This window comes from Netta rufina (genome assembly GCF_964035555.1).
Source record: "Netta rufina genome assembly, chromosome: 14".
NCBI classification, from domain to species: Eukaryota; Metazoa; Chordata; class Aves; order Anseriformes; family Anatidae; genus Netta; species Netta rufina.
In genome coordinates, this window is record NC_140137.1 from 18,036,914 (window position 1) to 18,061,509 (window position 24,596).

Sequence of the window (24,596 nt, forward strand, 5' to 3'; positions counted from 1 at the left end):
TTCATTTTGAGCCCAGACTTTGCTCACAGCACTGGAGACAGCCTGACAAAGCAATGATCGCAGACCTTTGGTGTTTCTGTTTTAACGCAGGATCTCAGCTTTTCCAGTTGTGGTTTGCAGCATTCCCTTGTGCTCTTTTTCTTTCATTATCCCCTCCAACTGCAGGCAAGAAATGTGCTTGTTGCCAGGCATGAAGTGTTCTCACGTCCTGCTCTTCTACAGCCAGCTTAAAGTCTGTGAAGTTTCGCAATGCCTGTGCTTGAGCGTGGACTCAGAAACTTTCCATCATTTGGAAAGAGCATTTGCTGGGACCGATAGGAAATGGGCACCCACCTGAAAAAAAAGAGGGGAAGCAAACTTTGGAAACTGAACTCCCAGACCCAAGCAAGAAGTCTGGGTGCCAAGATCCTGGATGAGCTTGCAATGCAGCTCCCGGGCTGGATCTGGACACTGCAGCAGGGCGAGACCGGGACATGCCCCAGCCTTCCCGGCCCTTGATTTCTGTGGGATAGAGCTGGGCGTTGTTCACAAGTGCTGTGCATGACCTGGGCACGCTTCCGAGCAGGGTGACTTTGACCTCCAGGTGTGCAGCCACCCGCGGTGGGTACAGCACGGAGGCCATGCCTCTCTGGCGAGATGCTGCTGGGAAAGCAAGGGCATGAGCCAGGAGAAAGGACAGGCAAGGAAAATGCCTCTTGCTGTCCATCCCTGCTGTGTAAAGGGGGAAAAGTAGGCAAGAAATCATGGTAAAAACCATAAGTAAAGCTTCCCAGGGGTGGGATGTGAACTCCTAGCCATTTCTTCTGGCAAAAATCTCCCTCAGGCACTGGGCCTGGAAGGGCGAATGTCAGGACCACGGGTAGTGTCCTGGGTGGGATGAGTCTGCTGCTTATCTCGTGGGCAATGCCCTGAGGCTCTGGCAGAGACGGGTGGGTTTCATATCTCATCCTGCAGCCTCTGCTCCTCGGTGATAGCAGAGGGCAGCCTGCCTCGCTCCGCCACCAGGACCCCTTGGCTGTGGGCTCAGCAGAGGGCTGCCTCCTGCCTCCAGGAAGGAGTTAGCAAGACAGAAAGCTCCCGATCACCCCGCAGCACCCAGCACAGCTCCATTTCCACCGGGCTCTCCCTGGGGGACCATCTCCAGCCCCCCCCCCCTTACCCTTTTCCCCCCCCTTAACCCATCCTCCCCCCACCAGATCCCAGCACCGCGCTGCCGGGGGTCTCTCGGGGGCTTTCCCCGGAGCCTGTCGGGGGGCCCTGCCCCGGAGGGAGGCAGCTCCGGGGGCTCGGTGAGGCGACGAGGCCCGGCCCGCTCCGCCCCGTCCCCGCCCGCCGCCGCGCAGCCGCCGCCGCCGCAGAGCCCGGGGAGGCGCCGGGCAGGGGCCGGGGGAGGCCGAGGAGGGAGCGGGAGCAGCGGGGCCGCCGCCGCCTCGGGGGGGGGCCAGGTAGGGCCGGGGGTCCCCGGGGGTCCTTGGGGTGCCGGGAGGGGGTTGTGGGGGGCTCGCTCCTCGCTGCTAACGGGGTCGGAGGTTTCCTTACGTAACGCGCAGCGGCCTCGGGGGGAGTCCCCCGGGGGACCGGGGGGGGGGGGACCGGGGGCAGCGATCGTCCCTTCCCCGCAGCCCCCGGCCTTGGGGAGGGGTCCCCGGTGGGTGGGGGGAGAGGTTCGGCCTGGCTCGGGGCAGCTGTTCCAGAAATTAATTAATAAATTAATAAAAACCGGCAGACACCGGGCGGAGCGGAGCTGACTCATCCCCTCTGCCGGGGGCTCTCTCCATCCCCTCCCCGTCCCCGGGGTCAGGGTGGCTGCCAAATTGCCTCCCGACCCCTTCCCAAAAGGGCCTTTGGGTGCTGGCCGGGCCTGGGGACACCGCTGGCGGCTGCAGGGCAGCAGGAGCAGAGCCCTCAGTATCCCCCGGTGCCCTCCAGTACCCCCAGTGTCCCCCAGTGCCCCCAGTATCCTACCAGTGACCCCCAGCAGGGCGCAGCCTCACCCAGGGGCTGCAGGGCTGGGTGGTTAACCTGGGCTCGTAACTTGGGGCTGAAGGAACTTGGTTCCTTGTTCTCCCCTCGCAGTTTTCCCAACTCCAGCAGCTACCGCAGGCTGCAGCATCCCCCAGCCATGTTTAATTGCTGTTTCTGTGCGATAGCTTAATGAGGGGTTTCGGTACAACGCTGTTCTGAACTTGCACCCACGCAATTAACAGCAGGCTCTTTCTTTCTTTAGTTCCGTAAATATTGGTTTAGGCTAAATCACAATATTTGTATTTGCTTTGAAGGTTTTTATCTCCTCTGTGCTCCAGCATTTATTGGGTGACAGATAATATTGCATAAATCAATCACGGGAAAGTAAATCTGCTCTGTCATGTGTGGTTCGAGAGCAGGAGGGCTCTGATCCTACAGGTGTTGGTAGCTTGGCTGTGGAATGACACTGCCCAGGCTGGGGTGCAAAAAGGTGCTTAAAAGCATGCCAAGGGATAATTTTTTCAGTCTACAGAGGAGATAAATAGGGAATGATCAGATTTGGGGATCTTGAGGCAAAAGACCCTCATGTGCTTTCTCTCCTCATGCGCAGTGCAGCTGGTTTCATCACCTGATGGTTTGTTAGGAAAAATGTGACAGGAGTAAGGTTAAATCCAACCTTTCTATTTTCTAAGCCTTGAATCCAATAGACTCCCTTTGTCTTCGTGGCAATTTAACCTGCCATTGATTTTATTCTTATCTTAAATTTTTATATAGCTCCTCCCTCTCACGTAAGTATCATAAAGTCGGTAGGTCTGGGTAGGGACATGACACATCTGAGAGCTGCCAGTCTCAGAGGTGGACCTGCCTTTGGTTGCAGCCAGTCCTTGTCCTCAAAGGGCGCCCTGGCTGCCTGCTGGGCCCATTTGGATTTCAAACCACAGAACTGCATGTGTCTGTGTCACTGGGAAATATTTAAATTGAGTCTGATGGCACTGCCTCATATTCAATGAAATCTTTGCTAGGGCTGGCTCTGGGGTCCTACAGCTCCAGAGGAAGCTTCCCATTTCCTCCCTCCGTGGTTACAGCCCAGCACTCACCAAGGTGCTGCTCACAGCCATGCTTCAAGCTGACTGCTCTGCTCATGCTTCCTTAATGCAACCCTGCAGTATTTCAGTGTGACTTGTGCTACAGTGTTTCCCACTCAAGAAAATCAAAGTATTTTACCACTTGAACATACTATGTATCCTCTCCTTGGTCTGCTTGGTGTTGGAGCTGAGGTGTGCAGTCACTCTGAGGTATTTGCACAGTTGAGGAAGGAGGTGAGCAATGAATTCATCTCAGTCCCAACCTAATCTGAGTTAATGTGCTGAGATCCCACTGGTGAAAAGCAAGGGCACTTGGCCACGGCCATGCCTTGATCCTTTAAGGATTTGAATCCCTGTTAAGCATGCTTGTCTTACAACCCGCACTCACGCAGGATGTAATCAGTTTTGTTTTCCATCTGTTAAACAAGAGGCTTCTGATTAGGCCCTGCAAACAGAAATAATTATTTTTGTTCTTGCTGACAACAACAGCAAGGTTAACCACCACATGCATATTTCATCATGTTTTCCACACTCAGCATTTTTAAACACCTTGTTCCGTGCAGGTTACATGATTTGCCTTACAACAGGCAGGGATTTGGCTTTCAGTATTGTCCCTTAATTAGAGTAATTGCCTAAGTGGAGATCCAGGCATCTCCCACTGTCCTGTAGGCAGAGCCCAGCCCGCAGCCGTGCAGCTGCCTGCCCCAGCTCATGGGCCTGGCGAGCCCTGTGGAGACACACACATGCTACAAAACCCAAAGGAAAAACGTGCAGCAGTCAGTTTTCAAGAAAATATCTTGATTTTACAAAGTGACTCCAAGGGGCTGCTGGCAAAATGGAGCTGGGAGGTTCCCAAAGGCAGCCGGCAGAGCAGTGCGGTACCGTCCAAAGCAATGCTTATCTGATTTTCAAATGGATCTTTAGCATTTTAAATTTTTGATGATGCTAAATGGAAATACCCGTCAGAGGGCACTCATGAGGCCGGGTTGCTGTGGCGGGGAAGAAGTGATTCCTGAACATCCCCCTCTGTGACCCATGCCACCGCGTCTTGGGCTTGGGATCATCCCAGTGCCTCCTTAGCTCTGACTTCAAGGCAAGATCACCCAGCGGGCACAGAGCTCTGCTTTTGGTGGCTTCAGTGAGGGGCAGGGGATCTACTTAAATCTGTTAATATTTGGTTTGTTCGTTTATTTATGTCTAAAGGTGGGTTTTGTGTTTCCAGAACCACATCTGACCAAGTGCTAAAATGGCTTCTCTTGCAGAGCGGCGCTTACAAACTTGGAATCCCAGCTTTTGTGTTTGCACAAAAAAATGAGATGTTTAAGTCTAATATAAGCATCTGCCACTTCTGTAGAATCCAGAATACACTGGGTATTTTTTTTGTTTTGTTTTTAATTCAACTATTTAGCTGCTTACATATCTGGGGCTGCAACTTATTGATGAACTGTACCTGGAAGGAGAGGAGAGGAGAGGCCTTCCTCGTGTACCCAGGCGGTGTCCCCAGCTGAAGCTGCACCTCACTCTGCACCCTGCTGTACGCTCTGAGAAGACGTTTGCCTTGGTTCAGCCACCAGATCTGTTTTGTTCCCTCTAGGACAGGGATTCTTCATTTATGCAATAGCAATATCCTGCTCTGACAGGCAGCAGCTTGCTGGAGTGAACGCTGGAGGCGCTGGGTGGCTGCTGCAGGGCCCTGGGTGCTGCTCGTGCTGGGTGCTGGCCCGGGGAGCTGCTTCCTGGGGGGCTGCGGGGAGCACCCCCGGTGCTGGGAGCCAGCTCTTGGCACTGGGGTGGGGAGGAATAGTTTTCTGCTGACATGGAACGGGCTGGAGCAAGGACTGGCAGGCAACTTTCGCAGCGTTTCCACTCTTATGTAATCAGCTCGTTGTTATGCCACGTAACCAAAACGTTTGGGAATAGGGAATTACGGTGTGTTGAGAGGTGCTTTACGAGTACGGTTCCACTCCTTTGCTTTTTAAAAATGTACGGTGTCTTGTGTATAAAGACAGAAGGTGCACACCACTTCTGTTCGTTGACTTGGCTTCCCTAGAACAAATTGTACTGGGATAAGAAAGTAGGTTTGCTTGGTTTGTTCCTCGCAGGATCACATTCTGCCCTCCACCTGCGATGAGATGGTTTTCTCAGTGGCAGCAAAACCAGATGCATTCGTATGGCATGCAGGAGGCCTCTGAGCTAGGAGAGGTTGGGGCCTGCTGAACGTAGGAAGCAAGGACCCGAGGGGCAAAATGAGCATCGCTCCTGGCCCTATGTGCTCACGGTGTGGCATCCCCTCAGTCCCAGCTCTTCTCAGCCTGTTCAGATTTTCCCCAGCTGATGATCAGAAAAGCACTTTAAGGTCATCGCCTAAGGAGAAATCTTAACATGTTAACAGCAGCTCCAAAGTCAAAGAAAACTGAAGGTGAAGAATGATTTTGCTAACGTAAATGTTATCCGTTTGCTGCTGTGAATTAGGGAGAGAGAGGTGTTAGTGATGCTCGATGCCTGTCCTGGCTGGGTTTCCTGGGGTCCTAACTCTTCCCATACATAGATTAGTTGCAAGAAACAGGAGAAATGTTTCACATATATATATATTAAAGTTGTTTGTTCATGCCATTCTACTGATAAGGGAACAAGAATTAACCCTTTAGAAAGTCACAGACTTTTTTTTTCATGTTTGTTCTGCAACCTGTTTCGCAGAGGCAAGTGCACTCAACTCACTTATGCTGGCTAAAGAACGAAATCAAATCCAGCTACTTGTTGGAGCTACGTTCTTCAGGCTGTATTTAATTGATAGGTTGTGGGTAGAAGATAAAACTGTCTAAAACTAAGAAATTTACCTGAAGTTGCTTTTTGCTTAAGTGAATTAAATAAACAAGTTTCTGAACACAGTAATAATCTCCCCCTCCCTGCTTTTTTCTCTCTCTCTTTTTTTCTTTTTCTTTTTTTCCCAGAAAATGGCTGTTCCACCTGCTTATGCTGATCTGGGCAAATCTGCCAGAGATGTTTTCACCAAAGGATATGGTAAACAAATCCCAAATAAGTTTGATCTTTCACTGTCTACCCGATTCCTGAAACTGCTATGATGTTACTGTTTTTCTCTGATAAAAATTCCAGCCATTTCCTTAGAATCCAGAGAATTTTATATCCTAGTTTCACATTACCACTGCTGTCTGGAAAGGGAGGATGATTTATTCCTGTTTTGACAAAATTCTTCATGTTCCCCATAGGTCTGTTGTCTGTCTTGAAAGAAAATTGAGTGTTGTATTTTGGCTGTTTCCCTCTGTCATGAATAGGGCCATTGATGTCAGCAATTTCCTTATGAAAAAGCTGCTGCTCGATATGAATAAGGACATTATTACCTAGTCTGGTCCCAGGGATATCACAGGTCAGCAGGACTAGTGCAGTCAGTGCTATCTGAGGGGAGTATGAGCTGCATAAACTGCTTCTTAAAAACCCATGGTTCAAAAGTTGTACCCTGTTGTACTCTTTTTTTTTTTTTTTTTTTTTTTCAGTAGTTCATAGGAGATTTAGAAGGAAGCTTTGCGAAATAAATCAGAAATGCCTTTCAAATTAACATATATATAATTCATGTTTTTTTCCTTGTTTTCTAGGTTTTGGGTTAATAAAACTTGATTTGAAAACAAAATCCGAGAATGGACTGGTGAGTTTGGACAGGCCTCGAAACCCCAAACATGGCAGTGTTCCTGTGTTTTCTGGTTAAAAATAGAAATATGGATCCCTTACTCTCCCCTTATCGGTTTTCAGATACGTTATAGCCCTGCGAGTTACTTTGCACTTAGGACATAATCCTGCCATGAGGCCACACACAAATGGGGGCAGTGGTGCTGTGGGGGCACCTTTGCAGCCACCACGGTGCTGCTGAGACCCCTGGGGTGGGCGGCAGAGCTCCTGCCTGGCAGGCTCCCCCAGCTAGAAACACTCCCTGCCTCCATGGCATGAAAGGTTGTGCTCTCCCCTGGCTTTTTCTTCTGCCAAGGGTTTGATTTAGCTCAGGGCTAGCACGGGGCACAGCCCCCCGGGGGCTCTATTAAGGAGCATTTTGGAATAATGTTTTGCCCAAGGCTGATCAGTTTATGCACAGCTGCAATTAGTGACTTCTCCGTGCCCTGTGGTTGGAATATCAGCCAGTATAATTTCTAAATGAGCAACATGCTATTTTTCCTAGCAGCTACAAAACAAGTGTAGTGGCGATGTAATTGTGTGTTGGAGCTGATCTTTACAATACCTCTGTGAAGTATTTGCAGGCTTACAAACTGATCCACAGGCACACCTTGTACATCAGCTAGCTCTCAGACTAGCCCCTTGTTTTGTGTTAAAATGGTAAAAATGGTTTGTGACCATTCCTTAGCATGCAGTGCTCTTTCTCCCTGACACTGACATTTTTGTGTGTGTGTTGGTGTTAATGACTAGCAAATGTATTCTTAAGTCTTTTGAGAACACTGAAGTGTTGGGTAGTATCCCAAATTATAGTGACTAATGTTCTATGAGTATTTACCTGTACGCATATACACACACACATATCTACACAAATTTTTATACATATATATATATATATGTGTATATATATATATATATTTTTTTTTTCCCTCTCTTTAGGAATTTACAAGCTCAGGTTCAGCAAACTCAGAAACGAGCAAAGTCAGTGGTAGTTTGGAAACCAAATACAGATGGGTGGAGTACGGACTGATGTTCACAGAAAAGTGGAACACTGACAACACGCTAGGCACTGAGATCACTCTAGAAGATCAGGTAATTTGGGGATCAAAAGGTCCAGCTTACAAATTAATTTGTGACAATCTCTGATTATAAATCCTACCTGTGAATTTCTTTTCTGTACAGCTTGCACGAGGCTTGAAGCTGACCTTTGACTCCTCCTTCTCTCCTAACACTGGGTAAGAAGTTAGTAAGCTTGAGAGACAAAAAAAAGAAAAAAACAACTTTTTAAATTAGTTTTAGTTTTCCAAAATACTGTTGCCCTTACTCCTTTTGTCCCAAAATGTCATGACATTTAATAATCTGCCTATGTATAAAGAAATCTTATATATCTGGTCTAAGTCTTAATAATAACTATCCGTTTTTAAACCTAACCTATAGTAAACCAACTTTGAAATACAGTAACTTGGGAATTACAATCAGAATCGGGGTGGGAAGGAATTGTTTGTGCCCCTTTGCTTATTTCTGGCCATGTCAGAAAATGAGTACTTAGCGACTGCCTGAATAAAAATGCCAGACAAGTCAGCTGTAATGCAAAGCTTAACAAGCTCCATGAGCCAGTTGGCCATGGCTCTAATAGGTCGACACAGTAATTGGGCTCGTTTCCCAAGCTGAATTTATCATCTGAATTCTTGCTGGCCACAGCGTGCCGTGGTGTTGGATGAGCATTGTGGACCCCGTGATTGGATGCCACATTTTATGTGGGCCAGAGGGATTAAGCAGCAGCTGTAGGGCTAGATGTTGGTTTATTTATTTTTTTCTCCTGATTATCTTTTTGCAAGCAGTGCTGCCAGTGAGCCAAAACGGGCTGCACATGAGCTTCCCACTGTGACACGCTACACGGCAGGCTGCTGTGGTTTTGGTCCCAGTGGGGACTTCACCCTGCCTTGAATTTAGTGTTCTCCATTGTCGACTGCTTCCAGCCCTCTAGGTTAAATAGATATTTTTGTATTTGTTAAGCAGAATAATCTCTAGGTTTTGTTGATAATTATTTCTTAGCTGGTATGGAAGCTGCAGTCAAGCTAATGCTGGTATTTTTGGCACTAATGCTCTTTAATTTATGATTTTGGAAGACATAAGAAATTTCCGAGACAGAAACAATAGTAATAATAGAAATAATAATAGAACAATCTCTGCACAGGCCTGATACAGCATGTATTGCAGTTCCTGGAGGCTGTTTTTGCTAGCTGCAGTGGAAGGTTGATGTGAAATTTCAAATCAGCCTGACTTTTCTGGAAAGATTTCAGTAAACGATTTGGCCAAAGAGAGAAGACACTTGTAAGAGAGCAAGAAAGGAAGAAACTGTTGCAGAGGAGTAGCTGAATGCACTAGATGTAGCTGTCCTGCAGCGCGAGGATCTGCTCCCTTGATGTGAGCAGACGGAAGGACACCTGAGCAAGCGCTGCCCTGGCCAATAGAATAAAAAGAAGCAAGTGACTCAGGAAAGTTTATTTCTGTGTTAACCTTCCTTATGGCTGTAACCATTAAACATCATAACACATCATAAGGAGAAAATGGGGTGTCAGAGCCACCGAAGCAGCCTGCTTCCTTAGCAATGATTTCTGGACACAGTAAATGAAATTACCCAGTTAAACAGGATTGTCCAAAAACTTCGGCTGGTAGAAGCCAACTACTTTTGTCTGTGGCAAACCAGTAAACTATTACAGTTTCCATCATTTCCCTGTCTCTAACAAACTTCTGAAATATGAGATTCCTTTGAGATGAGGATTAACTTTTGTCACCTCAAGTCTGATTTGCTGTGGTGCTGCTTGGCAGAACGCAGCTCAGAAAGGCACCACGCTGCATTTTACTGCTTGCAATTCACTGTAGATGAATTCCGTTTTTGCAAATGTGAAATATAAAAAGGGGACATATCGTGTGACTCTCTGTCTGTGTGTACTATTACATTGATTTAAAGTAACCGAGTTGGTTGAATTGCTGCCTGAGCAAGATACGAGATTCTTTCTTTTCTCTTTAGGAAAAAGAGCGCTAAAGTTAAGACAGGATACAAGAGGGAACACATCAACATGGGCTGCGACATGGATTTTGATATTGCTGGTCCTTCGATACGTGGAGCGCTGGTGGTTGGCTATGAGGGGTGGTTGGCAGGTTACCAAATGACTTTTGAGACGGCCAAGTCTAGAGTAACCCAGAGCAACTTCGCTGTTGGCTATAAGACCGATGAATTCCAGCTTCATACTAATGTGTAAGTATTGGCAGATGGGCATTAAAAAGAATGTGAAAGGATTTCGAGGCATTTAGGACAGTGAAAGGCACAGAATTTCAGCACTTTTGATAGAGGGAATGGTGGATTTGACATTGCTTCTTCATTTAAGATGGCAAACTGCATTTTTTAGCTACTTTAGCCTTTCTTTGAGTTATGTGGGGGAAGGAATGGAAGGAACTGTGACTCACTGAGCACTCAAGCACCCAGAGTCCCTCTTTCTAACAGATACAGATCTTTGGAAACTAGTAGTGGATTTACAAAACAAGTGGGTTACAGAAATGTTGTTTGTGGAAGTTGCAATAAAAGCAAGGCCTTCCTTTTGTGCATGTCAAAATCAAACAAAATGTTGGCTTGGTCTGGAGAAGAAAAGATTAATCACAGGATGAACAAGAACAGACAAAAGGGAATGAGTGGAAGAGATACGGACCGGGTTAGTTTCAGTACTGGAAGGGATATGGTGTAAAAGTTTGTTTTAGTGTTGTAACTCCTAAAACTCCTAATAATCTATTTATACTAGTGCTTATCTTTTCTGAATACATGGGAAACTAGGACTAAATTCCACAAAAACCTTAATTTCTCTGTCTCCTGTTCCTCTTAAAGAAGCAATTTATGCCTTTTGGGAAGATTTTTATTTCTTTATTTTTTTTTTAAATTAGGCAATCCCTACTCCACCCCCCACCTCCTTTACCACTCCCTTGGGTAATTGCATATTTGCATGTAGCAGAGCTGTTGCAGGCTGTTCCCATTCCGGGGCTGAACAACTGTTCTGCTTTCCTGGAGCTGCTGCTTCAAAGGCTTTCTGTTCTGTTTCATGCTGTTTTGCAGAGATCTGGTTTAGGAAGCTCAAACTGCCTCGCAGAACAATTGAACCTTCGCGGCCCAGATGGCATGTTTGAAGGGTTGCCAAAGCACAAAAATGTGGGCAGAAATCTTTCATCAAAACAATATGCGGGGTCCCCTCACTCTGTAGTTATGAGCTATTCCTTTGAGCACAATGACTTCCACCTCTGTTATGCTGCAGCAGTTCAAAATGTTGTATTATTGGCTTTTGGTATAAAATACGATAATTACTATTAGTCTCGATTAAAACCACAGCAGAAAATAACTTCAGAACAGTACAGTAAGGTCTGAGCCCCTGCTGTTCTTCCTTGGACCCCACAATGATCTGCTTCTTAGGTCACCGTTACTGTCCGTGGATGATGAATCATCTTCACGAGGACGCCTTGTTTGCTTATTTAATGTTTGTACTCAGCCACTTGATATGGCAAAACCATACATGTGTGATATGAATGGAAATCCTAATTACTGATTTTAATGGATTAGCTAGGTACTTTTGACATGTTTCAGCTTTGAAACGTGTCAGAGCTTTTGTAGAATCCAGGAAACAGTCGTGTTTGGAACTTGCATCACTGGTGTGCTCGGTCATTATATCTAGCCAGTTCAGTGGTTCAAAAGGATGCTGTGGCAGAGTAGATAAATTAACTAGGCGGGGCTTGAAACATTGTCTTTTGTTCCTGGCTGTTCCACAGACCAGCCAGGGACTCGAGCAAGTTGCTTTCCCTTATGGTGCTTTAATATCTTCATTTCCATAGAGGACAATGTTTTTGATCTATGCATGAAAAGTGCTGTTACGATTACTAGAATTAAAAGAAGCTTTGATAATTTTTTTCTTATAATTTTTTAATAATACATGATAACTAAAGGGAGATAGGGCTGGATAATTTCTAGTTTTAAATATGATTTTCCTCACTTTTTGAGCATAGCTCAGACCGCCCCCCCTAATGTTGCAGGTCAAGACAGAGCTGTATGGGAACCTTGCACAAAATCTGCCTGTATAACCAGCTCTCCTCAGTCCTTTTTAATCCCTCCTTTTCTTGAGAGCCAAGCACATGCAGTTATATGTGAGCTTCAGTCTTATCTGAAGTAAGTATTGTAGCATTTTTCTGGAAGAATTGCTTTAACAGTTCAAAAAGCTGCTGCTATTGCTTGAATTTTAAGTAGGCATATCAGTATTGTTTGTGCAACTCTTGTAAACTACTGAACATTGTGACAAAGAAGTAAAAGTGGAGAGGTTTGAAATCTGCCCTTTTTTAATCAGTAAAGGTTTGGTATACTCTAATAATTGGAATCTGTTTATTTCGTAATTTAGAAATATTTTAGAAGTATTTTATCTGCAAAGGTCTTCCCATGGTGTAAGCCTCTTCTGTGCAATATGTTTGTATTCTCTTTTAAGAAAATGAGGTAAAATGGGAATTCAGATGCTCACTGGTTTCCTAGGACTGCAATACTTATTCAAATTATTTGCTTCTGCTTTTATGAGCTGGGTGCTCTAAGGTTTTGCATTTTATTTAGCACACTTTACTCACTGTGTGACACTGGTGTAAGTAGTAACTGGAAGTTTTGCTACTCGGTAGCAGAAATTGAAGGCTTTCATCATTCAGCTGTTGGCTAGTGCTGTCTGCAAACCAAAATGAGTTTCATTTCAGTTTCTAGCACAGACTTCTATAACGCAGACATACCATAAGGGCCATGGCAAATGGTATTCATTTGCAAGAGCTGATAGACTTGGATGTTCAATTGGCATCTTCACTTCTGATACAGTTCATCTGTGTCTGGTAAAAGCACGCTGATGAGGCACTGTTAGGATGACTCTCAGGCTCTGTGATTGGGGTACAGCCCTTTCGGGGCACTAGGGAGATAAATGTCTGGGAAAATAATTATTTCATAGATATGCAGAGAAGAAAAAATGTCTTTACTACAAAGATTCCCATCTACAGAGAGAGGGAAATTGGAAACTGTCATCATTAGTCTATTTTTGATAGTTTGTTGTGGCTTTTTTTTTTTTTTTTCATACGCTGCTTGTTGAAATATTGTAACTATTGATGAATTTAAGCATTTAAAAATGCCTTCAAAACCAATCTGGCCAAATGTCTCTATCTTAGTTGTTATAGAGAGATTAAATGAGGTGTAAGTGAATGTTCTGCAAATTCAGATCCTACTGAAACATAGATGGTTGTTTGGGGATGCATTTTAAAACTAGACTAATATATTCCTTCCAGGAATGATGGAACGGAATTCGGAGGCTCCATTTACCAGAAGGTGAATGATAAACTGGAAACTGCTGTGAACCTTGCTTGGACAGCTGGTAACAGCAACACTCGCTTTGGAATAGCAGCCAAGTATCAGATTGACCCAGATGCCTCTTTTTCTGTGAGTGCTATATATGTGCATTTAAAAGCATTTGAAAGTAGGCTCTTGTAATGGAAATGTGAAGCAACCTTGCAGCAATGAGTAAAGTACAGTTTTGATGCAATTCAGTGTTGTATATTGGCACATACCTCTATTTGTTTAGCTTTGCGCTGAATGAGAGCACGCCTATTGGATTTTCCTTGAAGCTGATACAAAATGTTTTATTGTATTATTGGGCACCATTCTGAGGATTTTTCAGTTATTACTACAAAAAAAAAAAAAGTACAAAATTAGTTAACGAAAACATTGTCTATAGCAACTGAAGTTTTGCAGAGATTTTGGTTTTAATTTATGGCAAAATTGACTCTAGATTTTATTTGATTCTTGTGATTTGAAACCTGAAATCATCTACCCGTTTAAAATGTATTATGTAATTTTCAAATGGGAAGGACTTTAAAGAAAGATACCAAATTATTTATGTATGCAATTTTTTCCCTTTTAGGCTAAAGTGAACAACTCCAGCCTGATTGGACTAGGATACACTCAGACTTTAAAGCCAGGTAGGTCTATGCAGAAGAAATTCAGACATCAATAAATGATATTTCAGCCTTGAAATATCAGGGAGGGTTTTTTTTTGTGACATACTGTGATTGGTTTTGTAACATTGCTGTTCCATGTGGCAACCCAGTGGTGAACTTTTCCAGGGACTGCTCTGTTAACTGTAGATGTCTCTTGGAAACAGAATTGCCAGAAACCAGCACCCACTGACACCTCAGATAATCTTTTATGTTGATACGAAGTTTATATCCAACCAAATGTTTCACAGATAAGAATATGTATTTTTAGTACTTCCAGGGGTTTCCTATCACTTAGTTTCTTTGCTTTTAAATGTTACATTTTCAAGGTTTGCTGGTGCAGGAAGAGGACAATCTTAGAACAGCATGGTTTGTTCTAGTGTAGTCTAAAAAATCTGCTGCCAGAATATCAAGCAAGCAGATTGACAGAAGATTAATACAGTAGACAGGGCTCAGGCTTTTCATTCCCAGATTTTAAAGAGGTTTAGAAAAAAGAGCGTGTGTCAAGGTCCTGGTTTTTCATTATACCCAAACCTGAAATTAGATTAACCAGTATACCAGCAGCAGTGAACTGACCGAGGGTTTTAATTACTTGGGATGATAAAAAGCAGAGTCTAGCACTGTGGTTTGCTTATCCTAACTTTCAGAATTCAGAGAGATTTTATATCTGCAAATTATTTTACAAAACTCAGTCCTCACATAGCTAACTGCCAAATTACATTAACCTAACTACCTGCTAAATTAGAGCAGCAACACAGACACTGCATTTACTGAATGTAAAGCTTATTCTGAGTTTTAACAGTTGTCTTTTCTGACTTTTCTCTATTTGCAGGTATCAAACTGACATTGTCAGCTTTGTTGGATGGCAAGAATGTCAATGCAGGTGGTCACAAACTTGGCCTAGGATTGGAATTTGAAGCATAAAAATTGATTCTACAATTGCTAATTTGAAAATACAGCATAGCTACCTTCAGAATATATTGTACCTTTCAATGTTTTATGTCTGGGATGCAAGTATTGCTAAGTATCAGTCCTGCTAGTCCTTCAAGACAGCTAAGCTTTAAAATGATGTTGTTTCAGAAATGGAGACAAAAAGCGTTAAAAAAAATCCTAATTCCAGGCTTTTTTGGGGAATGTTATTGCCTATCACATCTGTCAGCTGCCACATGATAGGAAATAGGAAGGTGTTATTACCTTTACTAACATATTGACTGCACAAGGAATATGTTAATGTGGTATAATAATTGTGACTTCAAGAATTGCAGACCACTATATAGTACTGTTAATTCTGTAAGCAAAATGTTCCGACACTTTAAGATTTCAATTCACGATGGAATGTTCAAGCTTGTTTGAAAAGGGATTTTTTTATTTTTATTTTGTTGTGGGTATTTCATGAATGGTTGTCTTGTTTGGTTATCTTACACCTACAGCTGTCTCCAGAGTGCTTTAGGTTGTCCACCTTGTATAACTCCTTTGCAGAGGAGGTTTGATGTGACTCAGCCAATACAACTTGTCCTGTACTGTGGTTCCTTTCCCTTGCACTAAATGGAAAGCTTGTAAGACAGGGACATAATCAGGGAAGAGTCTTTGTAACTGTAATCACATAGTTGCGTCACTAAATTTAAAATGGAATTCTGTTTTATTACCACTTTTTTTTAGCAACTAAATGGGTACATTTTTAGAGTCTTCCATTTTGTGTGGAACTAGACCCCAAAGTGCTGTACTTGACACTACTAAAAATGGATAAAAAAACCCAACCCAAATCAACTTGAATAAAATATTGAAATGTCACCTTTCACTTTGTCTTTGTGTATTAATTGTGAAGACAAGTTCATGAACATGTATATTCTTGTCTCAGGAAGCAGATTGGCAATATCTTAGTGCATGTTTTTTAACATACATTAAAGAATTACCATTAAAGAACATATTTTTAAGGTTGGACTAGATGATCTTAGAGGTCTTTTCCAACCTGAATGATTCTATAAATTTGGTACGCTTATGGACTCAAAATAGGGAAAATCACCAAAAATCTACAGAATATGAGAGGATGAATGACCATCAATTCTTTGGTCTTCAGAGTGTTTTTTGTTTGTTTTCCCAAAAGGTTAAGAAAAATAAGGTTACTGTTCACCAAAGACTTTCTGCCTAGTCGTGACTACCTTGTGTGACAGGTAACTGTTGCCTAGGTGTGGAGAGTCTTAGAAAATTCAAATGTAGCTGATAGGAAATAGAGCGCTTTTGCCTCAATACTTTTTTCTTTCTTCTTTTTTCCCTCTCTTTTTCCCTCTCTTCTTTCCACCTCTTTTCTTCTCTGTTTTTCTCCTCTTTTTCATTCCACAAAGACTAAGAATTTTCTCTGAACTTTCATGACAAATGGTTCATGGGACACTTGCTGCTGATAGTCAGAAAGCTGTTTCTTATGACACTGACTTTTTCAACCTGCATTCCTCAAAGAAAAAAATGCAATGAAGCCAGAATCCAGGAGTGATTTTCTAGTTCAATGAATGAAAAAACAAACAAAAAACACTTAATAGATTTAAGTTCCAGACACGACCGTGCTCTTATCTTAGTGCTTAATTCTTGCTAAGCTCTGGCAGCCGTACATATGCATGTGTTTAGCTTTCAGAGAACACAAGATAATGTGACTTGTTTATCTTTCATGGCAGAACCCACCAAGCTGAATTACCTTCTATAAATGAATTGGTGAAAACAATGAACAGTTATCTGTTGGTATAAACTTCAGTCAATTTTCATTAAAACTTTTTATTTTAGCATATGTAAGGAATCAATTTAGGCAGTGTGCAGATGGTAAGAGACTGCGCACAGTAGGACGTGTTTGATGAGCCCATTACATTACGACATTTTGTGAGGCGTGTGTAGCTCCACCTTAGCAACAGCCAGCAAATTGTGTAACGCTTGTAGTCTTATCTTAACACAGGCTATTCCACGGTATTTCTGAGTATGCCTTGTTTCAAATACTTAATGCAACACTTGTAGGGGAAGTTGTCTTCTTCCAGACTTCATATATTTAAACAAATGACACAGCTGTTCACAGTACATTGGCAGATACACAAAGTTTATTGGTGGTGCACAAGTCCTGTGTTCTTGGTGTGTTTCCTTATGTCCCGTGTTCTCAGTGCTTTTCCCTGAGCCTTTGGGCTACTTGTTCTTGGTTTTCCCATTATTTGAGGCAGTGTTTTTGAGTTTGTTTTCCCATGATTGAGGCAGTGTTTTCGAGCTCGAGCACCCACAGTGCTTCTGTCAGGGTGTGGATTGCCTCATTTGGGGTGAGAACGGGAAAGCATTTTCTTCCTTCCTTAAAACTCGTTTCATGCGATTCTGACATTTCTGTTGTCAGGAGGTGTGTGTGTGAGCCCAGCTGGTGGCTTTTCCTGAGCCGGCCATGAGTTCAGCTAATGGTTTACAGTCATTACCCTCTCATTAAAGTCCAATTCTGCAAAAAAAAACGGTAACGAAGGGAGCCCCACAACGCATATCCCTGCCACACAGAGGGACGGCGACACATCGCCTCACGGGGCACTGACTACGTGTAGGCCCCAGCTCTTAACGCCCGCCTGTCCCGGCGGAAAGGTCAACCCGTGTAATCCTATGGCCGGCCCCCACCCTTACTGCCCGCCTCCCCCGGCGGACAGGTCAACCCATGGAACCCTATGGCCGGCCCCCACCCTTACCGCCCGCCTCCCCCGGCGGAAAGGTCAACCCATGGAACCCTATGGCCGGCCCCCACCCCTGCCCATGCGCTCAGCGCTTGGAGCCCCGCGCATGCGCGGTGCCGCCGCCACGTCCGTGGGGGTGCCCGGGAAGATGGCGGCCGCCGTGGGTGGGAGCGGCCCGGCGGGCAGCGCCCTGTGCCTGCTGCTGCTCTGCGCCTCGGTCATGGCCGCCCAGGGCTCGAACGGCCCCGGTGAGCTCGGAGGGGAACCGGGAGAGCCCCCGAGGCCGTGTGGGAGCGGGGCAGTGCCCGAGGGAGGGAGAGAAGCGCCCGGCGGGGCCGCCGCTGTGGGTCAGCGGGAGCCTTTTCCCGGCGGTTTTCTGCCTCAGAAGTCGCTGCGGGCGGGCAGCGGTTCCCGTTTATTTATTAAATTTGGGATGTGTGTGAGCTGGGCCTCGTGTGGGTGGTGGGCATGGTGGAGCTGGAGGTTGGGGGCCGTGCAGGGGTGCGGGGCAGTGTAACGGGCTCCATCAGGCATCATGCTCCGTGGTTTGTGCTCCTTAACCCAGTTCCCTGTCTATTTGTGGTATTCTCCCTGCTTATCTTTACAGAAAACAGTCGTATTTCGTTCTGCTAGTTGGCTTCTAGTGAAGTCAGTTTGCTTTCCTTATCCACCATCCCCTGAACCTCCAGAGCAGTAGTACCATTAAGGAGTACATAAGTCAAGTGCGCTGAACCCCGCTCGTTTTAGGCAGGCTGCTCCTTGGGCAGCAAGGAGAGAGGGAATTACGAGGAGGAGTGAGGGAGCTGATCTGTGCCTGTGGCTTCTTTCTTGCTCCAGTCTTGCTGTGGGTGTATCCAAAGCACTCAATCCGTGTTGTCCCTCGCCTGGTCTGATAGGTAGGGAACAGTGAAGGACATGGTTTGGGATGTTGGACAGAAACCTGGAAGAAACGAAAAATTTGTAATTTCAGAAATCAGCTTGCTTTATAAAAAGTAAACTTTCCCAGAAGTGGATTTTGACACGTAATGTTTACTATGAGGGCTGTGTCGTTAGTTCATTTGTCACCAGTGTCAAACATGAATATCTGTTTGTGAGGCTGAGGCGTCTCTGGAGTGCAGGCGCTGCGTCTAACATCACCTGACGGGGTTGTGTAACTGTGAACAGGGCAACCACCAGTTATCATGCCAAATAGTTTTGAGTAGATATCATAAATCAGTTGTGGTTTAGTTGCTAAGCTTGTTACTCCTGTTAAAACAAATAATCAAAACTTCCTTATAGGAATAAGTAGAAATTATTCTTCTTCACTCATTGTCTTATTCAATATAGAAAATAAGGCAGTGTTCCTTGCTTTACTGGCAGGACCTTAATAGGAAGTATTTTCTCCTTTGATACAAGTGACCTCTTAAAGAGTTAGCTGAATGTGACTGTATCCAGCAATTTAAATCACAGTCCGGAAATATGCAGGTGTTACTAGGTAGCTGTTGATATGTCACTCCCATGGGAAAGGTAAAAAGAATCTATATTTGCTCTGCTACTTCACTTCCTTCTGGATGAGAAATGTTTAAGGACCTGTTCTCTTTATTTCCCCATTTGATAAAAGAAAGAAACAGCTTTTGGAGAAGATGCATGTTCATGGAATTACTTAGCAGTTCAAAAATTGTAGCGGAATATTTGTTAGAGGGTTATTCTCGTTCCTTTTCTGAAAGGGAAGGGGGTTGTAGTAACTCCTGGTGAATTAAATAATTTTCTTTTGGTATATATTCACACCTCTGGAATTTTAAAATTGAGTAGAGAAATAATACTGACTTTGCCATTGAACACTTCTAATGTATTTTAATGTGGGGAAAAAACTAGTCGTTGTTTTCTCTAAAGGTTAGTTAACCAAGCATTCAAGTGGGGTTGGAGCTGCAACATAAGCTGTTGTTTAAACTTTCAGGTTAAAATAAATTTAAGAACAGCTTAAAAGTCTAAGGATATGCACGGTAGTGATCTACGGGACAAATATATCTGCTTGTTTGCTTTTCAGTGAATTTACCTGTTGCTCTCTGATACTTTTTGTCCATCTGGTGAGAGCAGCAGCGAGGTCTGACATCTAACTCCCTCGCTAGTAATGTGCCAACTAGCTTTAAATATGGAACTTATCTTGCAGCTGCTTTTACTCGTATTTATTTTCCCGTATACAGGCTTTATTCCTGAGGGGAGATAAGAGTTCTCTAAACGTTCGGTTCTTGTAGAGGACAAGTTTAAAGTTGACCTGATAGTTTGGACTGGTCATTTCTTCATCAATGCCAACTGTTTTAAAAGTAAAGCAGGGGACTTGAAACTTAAGCAGAGCGACACCGTCAAGTCTAGTTCTTGTGAGAGTAGCGATTCTTTTCTGTGTTATAGTTGGTTAAAGTGTAATTCGTGCTGGAAAAGTGTACCATGCAAACAAGGAGAGGTCTGTTGTAACTGCTCCTCTGTAAATATACGTGTTTCATGAATAACATGATTCAGTATCCCCTGAATAATATTTTACTTATGAGTAATTTGACACAAGGAGTGTGTTCAGTGCTTCATTTCTAGAATCTGTAACTTTCCAGTGAGCCAGGGAACTCCTTGGGAGCACTTAATAAACTATTATGTTATTTATTAAAAAAAAAAATAAAAAAAATTAATAGTAGAACCATACTTGACTTGTATTTTTGGCATATCAAACTATGAGGCCTACTGAAAGTCTAAAACTTGTTTTTCATTTTTAAGGTGCCACCTGATTTAAATCTGGCAGTTCAAAAGTAGCCAAAAAAAAAAAAAAAGCAAAGAGCTAACTAGTCAGTTTTAGAACACTTCACTTCCAGATTCAAATCTTCCTTGAGAGAAAGTGTGTTCTTATGGAGAAAATAGTGCCCACATGCGATTCTAGAAGGCATCATAAATGTACAACAGGAGTGAAAGCACGTCTCGGAACTTCTGAGTCTGGAAAATAAGCATGCTGAATTTTTCAGGACACTGGCATACAAATCTAGCAAGCATGTGCTCCCAAGGTATAATTCTTGTCCCACTGAAGACTTCTTTTTTGAACTTGCCAAAGTATGTGGCTGTGTATTTCTGCATATGAACTCTAAAAGGTTTTTAGTATGAAATCCGTCCTGCTTGTCATTATAAAGCTTCTTACCTGTAACGTAAGTGCCTTGCAGTCATTTTGTTTTTAGGTGAAGTATCCCAAGAGAAGCCAGTGCCTTGTCCTTAATGACGACTATTTCTCTTCTGTTTCTCAGATTCTGTGGCAGCGGAGATAGTTCAAAATGTTTCTTCTAGAAATGTGAATGAAACGCTAAGTAGCTCTCAGAATTTGACAGACACCCTGCAGAGTGTAGCCCCAACAAAAAAAGCAGCAAGCCCAACAACAGCTAAAATCAGTTCTGTGACCGCAGTGAAACCATCCCCAGCAAAAGGTGATTCTCCATCGAACGAGGTCTCTCGTGCTGTGACTGCTAGTCCTGTATCTCAGATGGAGGTTGATGCCTCTGAAGATACTAAGATTGAGGAAGAGGATCTGCTGACAGATTTGAAAGACACACTAAATAGTTCACCACCCATAGAAAAAGAACCTCTGGAGTCAGATGGAGGAGATGACTATGGTCCTTATGAAATGACATCCAATTCCAGGTACAACCCAGACCTCCTTGAGATGCCAGAAGATGAGGACTCTGACACCATCAGTAATTACAATGAGGAAATCAAGTCCCTTGATGAGAAGATAAAAGATGTTTCTGTCACAGGGTTGGAAGAAGAAGATGACAGCCACTTCTTTTTTCATCTGGTTGTTGTTGCCTTCTTAGTAGCTGTTGTTTATGTCACCTATCACAATAAGAGGAAGGTAGGTACGCTGTGAAAGGTGGAGAGATGGCTTTAGGATTTAAAATGCAGCTGCACTGCCTTGTAAACTGTTTTTGTAAGAGGTATTTAGCTTTTTGGAAAACTAAATCATTGACCATTTAGTCTTGTTGAGGTACTAATATGCAGGTCATTGCTGTCGTCTTTATCTGTACAACGAAAATAAACTTGAATTAAGCATTTAAAATTAGAAAATCAATTAAATGATATGATATTGACAATCAATCAGTTCAGTAGTATTCACTCACAGTATACAACACGAGTTCTAGGCAGGAGACCGGAGTGAAGTCTTGTGAAAGGTGATTAATTTTGGTACTGCACAGGATTATAAACACCAAAGTAAGGAATGTTAGTCCCAAATGATGTGGGAATGTTCTTGTTCTGACTATGATAATCCTGGTAATAGATACTCACTTTCAGGTGGTCTCTATATGGTAAGTATTCTGGGGGGTTAACTGTAAACTTTCAGGAATTGTCTGATTCATAAGATGAATAAGCTGATAAATGTCATCAAGCTGGGAATAATTTTAATAGCCTGTATATGCACTACCACTGCACACGCATCTTCACTAAAAGAGCTATGAGTTGAATGCTGTGTTTTTGCCAAACTGCAGTTGAAGTTGCCAGTAGGTGATTTGATGGCAAGGGTGACACGGAAATGTCTGACTGCTAGTGCTGTGTCTTACAGCAGCAGTAATGCCATTGCCAGGTCCTCGGATAGAAATGTGATATGAATGCAACTGTTAAGCTGGCTATCAAAACCAAAATGTTTTTCCATGCCATTCTGAAAGTTATCTGCTTTTTCTTTCAGATCTTCTTGTTGGTCCAGAGCCGACGATGGAGGGACGGCCTGTGCTCCAGAACAGTAGAATATCATCGTTTAGATCAAAACGTTAATGAAGCAATGCCTTCCCTGAAAATAACTAATGACTACGTATTTTGAAAGCACTGTGATTTGAGTTTGCTGAACTTATCACTCTTTGCCTGCCTAATCATGTAACAATATTCAGGTATTCTAAATATGCCACTTGTACTGGAATGAGAAGTACTCTCTTTCACCTGGATGTTTTTGAGATTAAATCTCATGCAAGATCAAGGGCATGATGCATCTGTTTGCTACTTTGGTCAGATTTTAAATTGACTATGAAGATACAGTTTAATAATTAGTGCTCTTTCCATTCGTTACAGCATTTTCTTTGCTGTCTGGAGCAGTCTTAATAGTTGTAATACAAAAAAAATAAGCATAAAATATTTTAGGTCTAATAAATTAATGAGTTTGGCATCACTAAATCAAATTAATGATCTCTTTGCTAATCACTTATATGGCTCATAAATTCTGCTATATTGCAAACTTAAAATATAATTACTTTTTCCCGTGCTTAAATTCTGATGCTGCAAATCTTTCATCTTGTCTCTTTTTTGTTCTGTTTTTGCTTTGCATAGCTCGATCCTGTTTTAGCCAGAATGGCTAGCATGACAACTTCATAATTTCTGTATGTGTTCATGCAGTAAATCATTTAAAAAGAATTATGTATAAAGCATTTTATTTCAGAAGTTACATACTGCATATTTCTTTAAAATGTTTGAGATCCATGGGAAAGTATGCAGCTTGACTGTCCAGTTTTTTCCTCTAATGATATTTATGGCATTTTCATTATCTTTTGAAATTAATGAATGGAAAAAAAGCCTTGTTGAATAAACCTACTAAGAAATAGGCAGTTGACAGGCTTCCAATGAATCAAAGCTTTCTGCTGAATTTTAAGAATGTTGGGGAAAATTTATGTTGTTGGGTATATTATAAATAGGAGAGGCCTGAGAGAGTAAGAATAATTTATTTTGTTGTTATTCTGACCCAGGTAACAGGCAGATGAAAGTAATGGTGTGTGGGGCTGCCAGTCTGTGGGCAGCACACTCTAATTTTTGAAAAATATTTACGCATTAATGTAAAGCAAGTTACTGGTACAGTAGTTTTTTTTTTTTTTTTACCTTGTCTTTTGTACTTTATTTATGTTTTCATGAGTTGTAAAATATAAAATCTTAGTTTTCTGTACATTCTGTTTGTTAGGTTTCAGACTGATAAATATGTAAATAACGGTGGATCAGAACCCCATAATTAATGACTTGGTATTCAAGTAGCTATGTAACATTTTGAAAAAATAAATAAATTTACAGCTGTTGGCATGAGGAATCTGAAGGCATGATGCTATCTTAAAAAGGAAGTGCTAAAAGTTCTAAATCCTACTGTTAAATGAGTTGTTTTCATAACCACAAGAAAGTAAAGCACAAACAAAATACTCCAAAACTCTTTTCTTGCAGCAATTTTTATCATATTTGGACTTGTATCACTTAATATTTTGAATAAGGTTTTTAAAATAAATGACAATAATAAGCTTGTGTTTTTTTTATCTTAACTATTTCACTGCTTTTATACAATATCTGCTGGTAAAGAGCTTGCTTATGCTTAGGATTGGACAACCCATTCAAAATCATATTTTTTCTTTGCACAGGGAAAGTGTGGAGTTTGTTTTACGCCTCTCAGATGATATGCAGGGTAGATGGCAAGGTTCAAATGAATATTTTAAGCTATAGAACTGAATCATGTCTTTAACAGGTAATTTTTTATATGAGTTATATAATTTAACAATTAATGTGGAAGATACTTCAAACTCTCACCTGAACATACCCACATTAAAATAAACATTGCTGTGGTCAAGATCCAAAGGGGAAGGTTACTCTGCAAAGCTCCTTTATTAAGTTTAAATTTGGAATTGGAGAGAAGGAAGCTAATAAATATTTTTGCTCCTAACAAGTTCAGTAACTTTCTCTTTAAATAATATAAAAATCTATATAACAATGTAAATCTTATATATATATATAAGAACAAAAATCTCACTTTTTTCGTGTCCTTAAACTGCTTGTACTTGTGCAGACTGTCTGTTGGAAGGGAAATTTATTAGCTTACCAGCTTCTGAGCTGTTCCTTCCAACAAAGAAACTCTTAAAAAAACCATAACTTTTGCTGGAGGAAGAACGCGCACAGCTAATAGCAAGATCGCCTTTTGTGAACTTCTTAAAGAAAACTGCCAAAGGTCTAACATCAAGGCAATTACGAAACCTGCTTCTTTGCAGTGTGTTTGGGTGCCGTTGCATTTTAAAATCCTCTTCTGTTCTAGCTCTGCTGTGACTGCTTGTCCCACAGCTTTAGTATTCATTAGTTGCACCTGACAGCATTTAGGCTAATGGACTGAAGCTCGCTTTGGCTGTACTGC

The 24,596-nt window shown here is 42.6% G+C and overlaps 2 protein-coding genes across 2 annotated transcripts; both read left to right on the top strand.

The window, feature by feature from the left end:
• Positions 1–1,344: 1,344 nt before the first annotated feature.
• Positions 1,345–15,573, top strand: VDAC1 (voltage dependent anion channel 1). Its single transcript, XM_084295025.1, has 9 exons — positions 1,345–1,445; positions 6,002–6,071; positions 6,662–6,711; positions 7,668–7,820; positions 7,911–7,963; positions 9,763–9,990; positions 13,071–13,221; positions 13,703–13,760; positions 14,608–15,573. The coding sequence occupies exons 2-9, from the start codon at positions 6,005–6,007 to the stop codon at positions 14,697–14,699; spliced, it is 852 nt and encodes a 283-aa protein (XP_084151151.1). The 5' UTR covers positions 1,345–1,445; positions 6,002–6,004; the 3' UTR covers positions 14,700–15,573.
• Positions 15,574–17,567: 1,994 nt separating this feature from the next.
• On the top strand, positions 17,568–24,374 carry LOC311214747 (keratinocyte-associated transmembrane protein 2). The gene is made up of 3 exons (XM_084295479.1): positions 17,568–17,700; positions 20,710–21,311; positions 22,140–24,374. The coding sequence occupies exons 1-3, from the start codon at positions 17,601–17,603 to the stop codon at positions 22,269–22,271; spliced, it is 834 nt and encodes a 277-aa protein (XP_084151605.1). The 5' UTR covers positions 17,568–17,600; the 3' UTR covers positions 22,272–24,374.
• The last annotated feature ends 222 nt before the right edge of the window (positions 24,375–24,596 follow it).

Excerpts from the sequence above, each read along its gene's own strand:
- VDAC1 (XM_084295025.1), top strand. The coding sequence starts at position 6,005 with ATGGCTGTTCCACCTGCTTATGCTGATCTGGGCAAATCTGCCAGAGAT. Across the intron at positions 7,821-7,910 it reads AGATCACTCTAGAAGATCAG|CTTGCACGAGGCTTGAAGCT; the intron begins GTAATTTGGGGA and ends TTTTCTGTACAG. Across the intron at positions 13,222-13,702 it reads ACCCAGATGCCTCTTTTTCT|GCTAAAGTGAACAACTCCAG; the intron begins GTGAGTGCTATA and ends TTTCCCTTTTAG.
- LOC311214747 (XM_084295479.1), top strand. The coding sequence starts at position 17,601 with ATGGCGGCCGCCGTGGGTGGGAGCGGCCCGGCGGGCAGCGCCCTGTGC. Across the intron at positions 17,701-20,709 it reads CCAGGGCTCGAACGGCCCCG|ATTCTGTGGCAGCGGAGATA; the intron begins GTGAGCTCGGAG and ends TCTGTTTCTCAG. Across the intron at positions 21,312-22,139 it reads CCTATCACAATAAGAGGAAG|ATCTTCTTGTTGGTCCAGAG; the intron begins GTAGGTACGCTG and ends TTTTTCTTTCAG.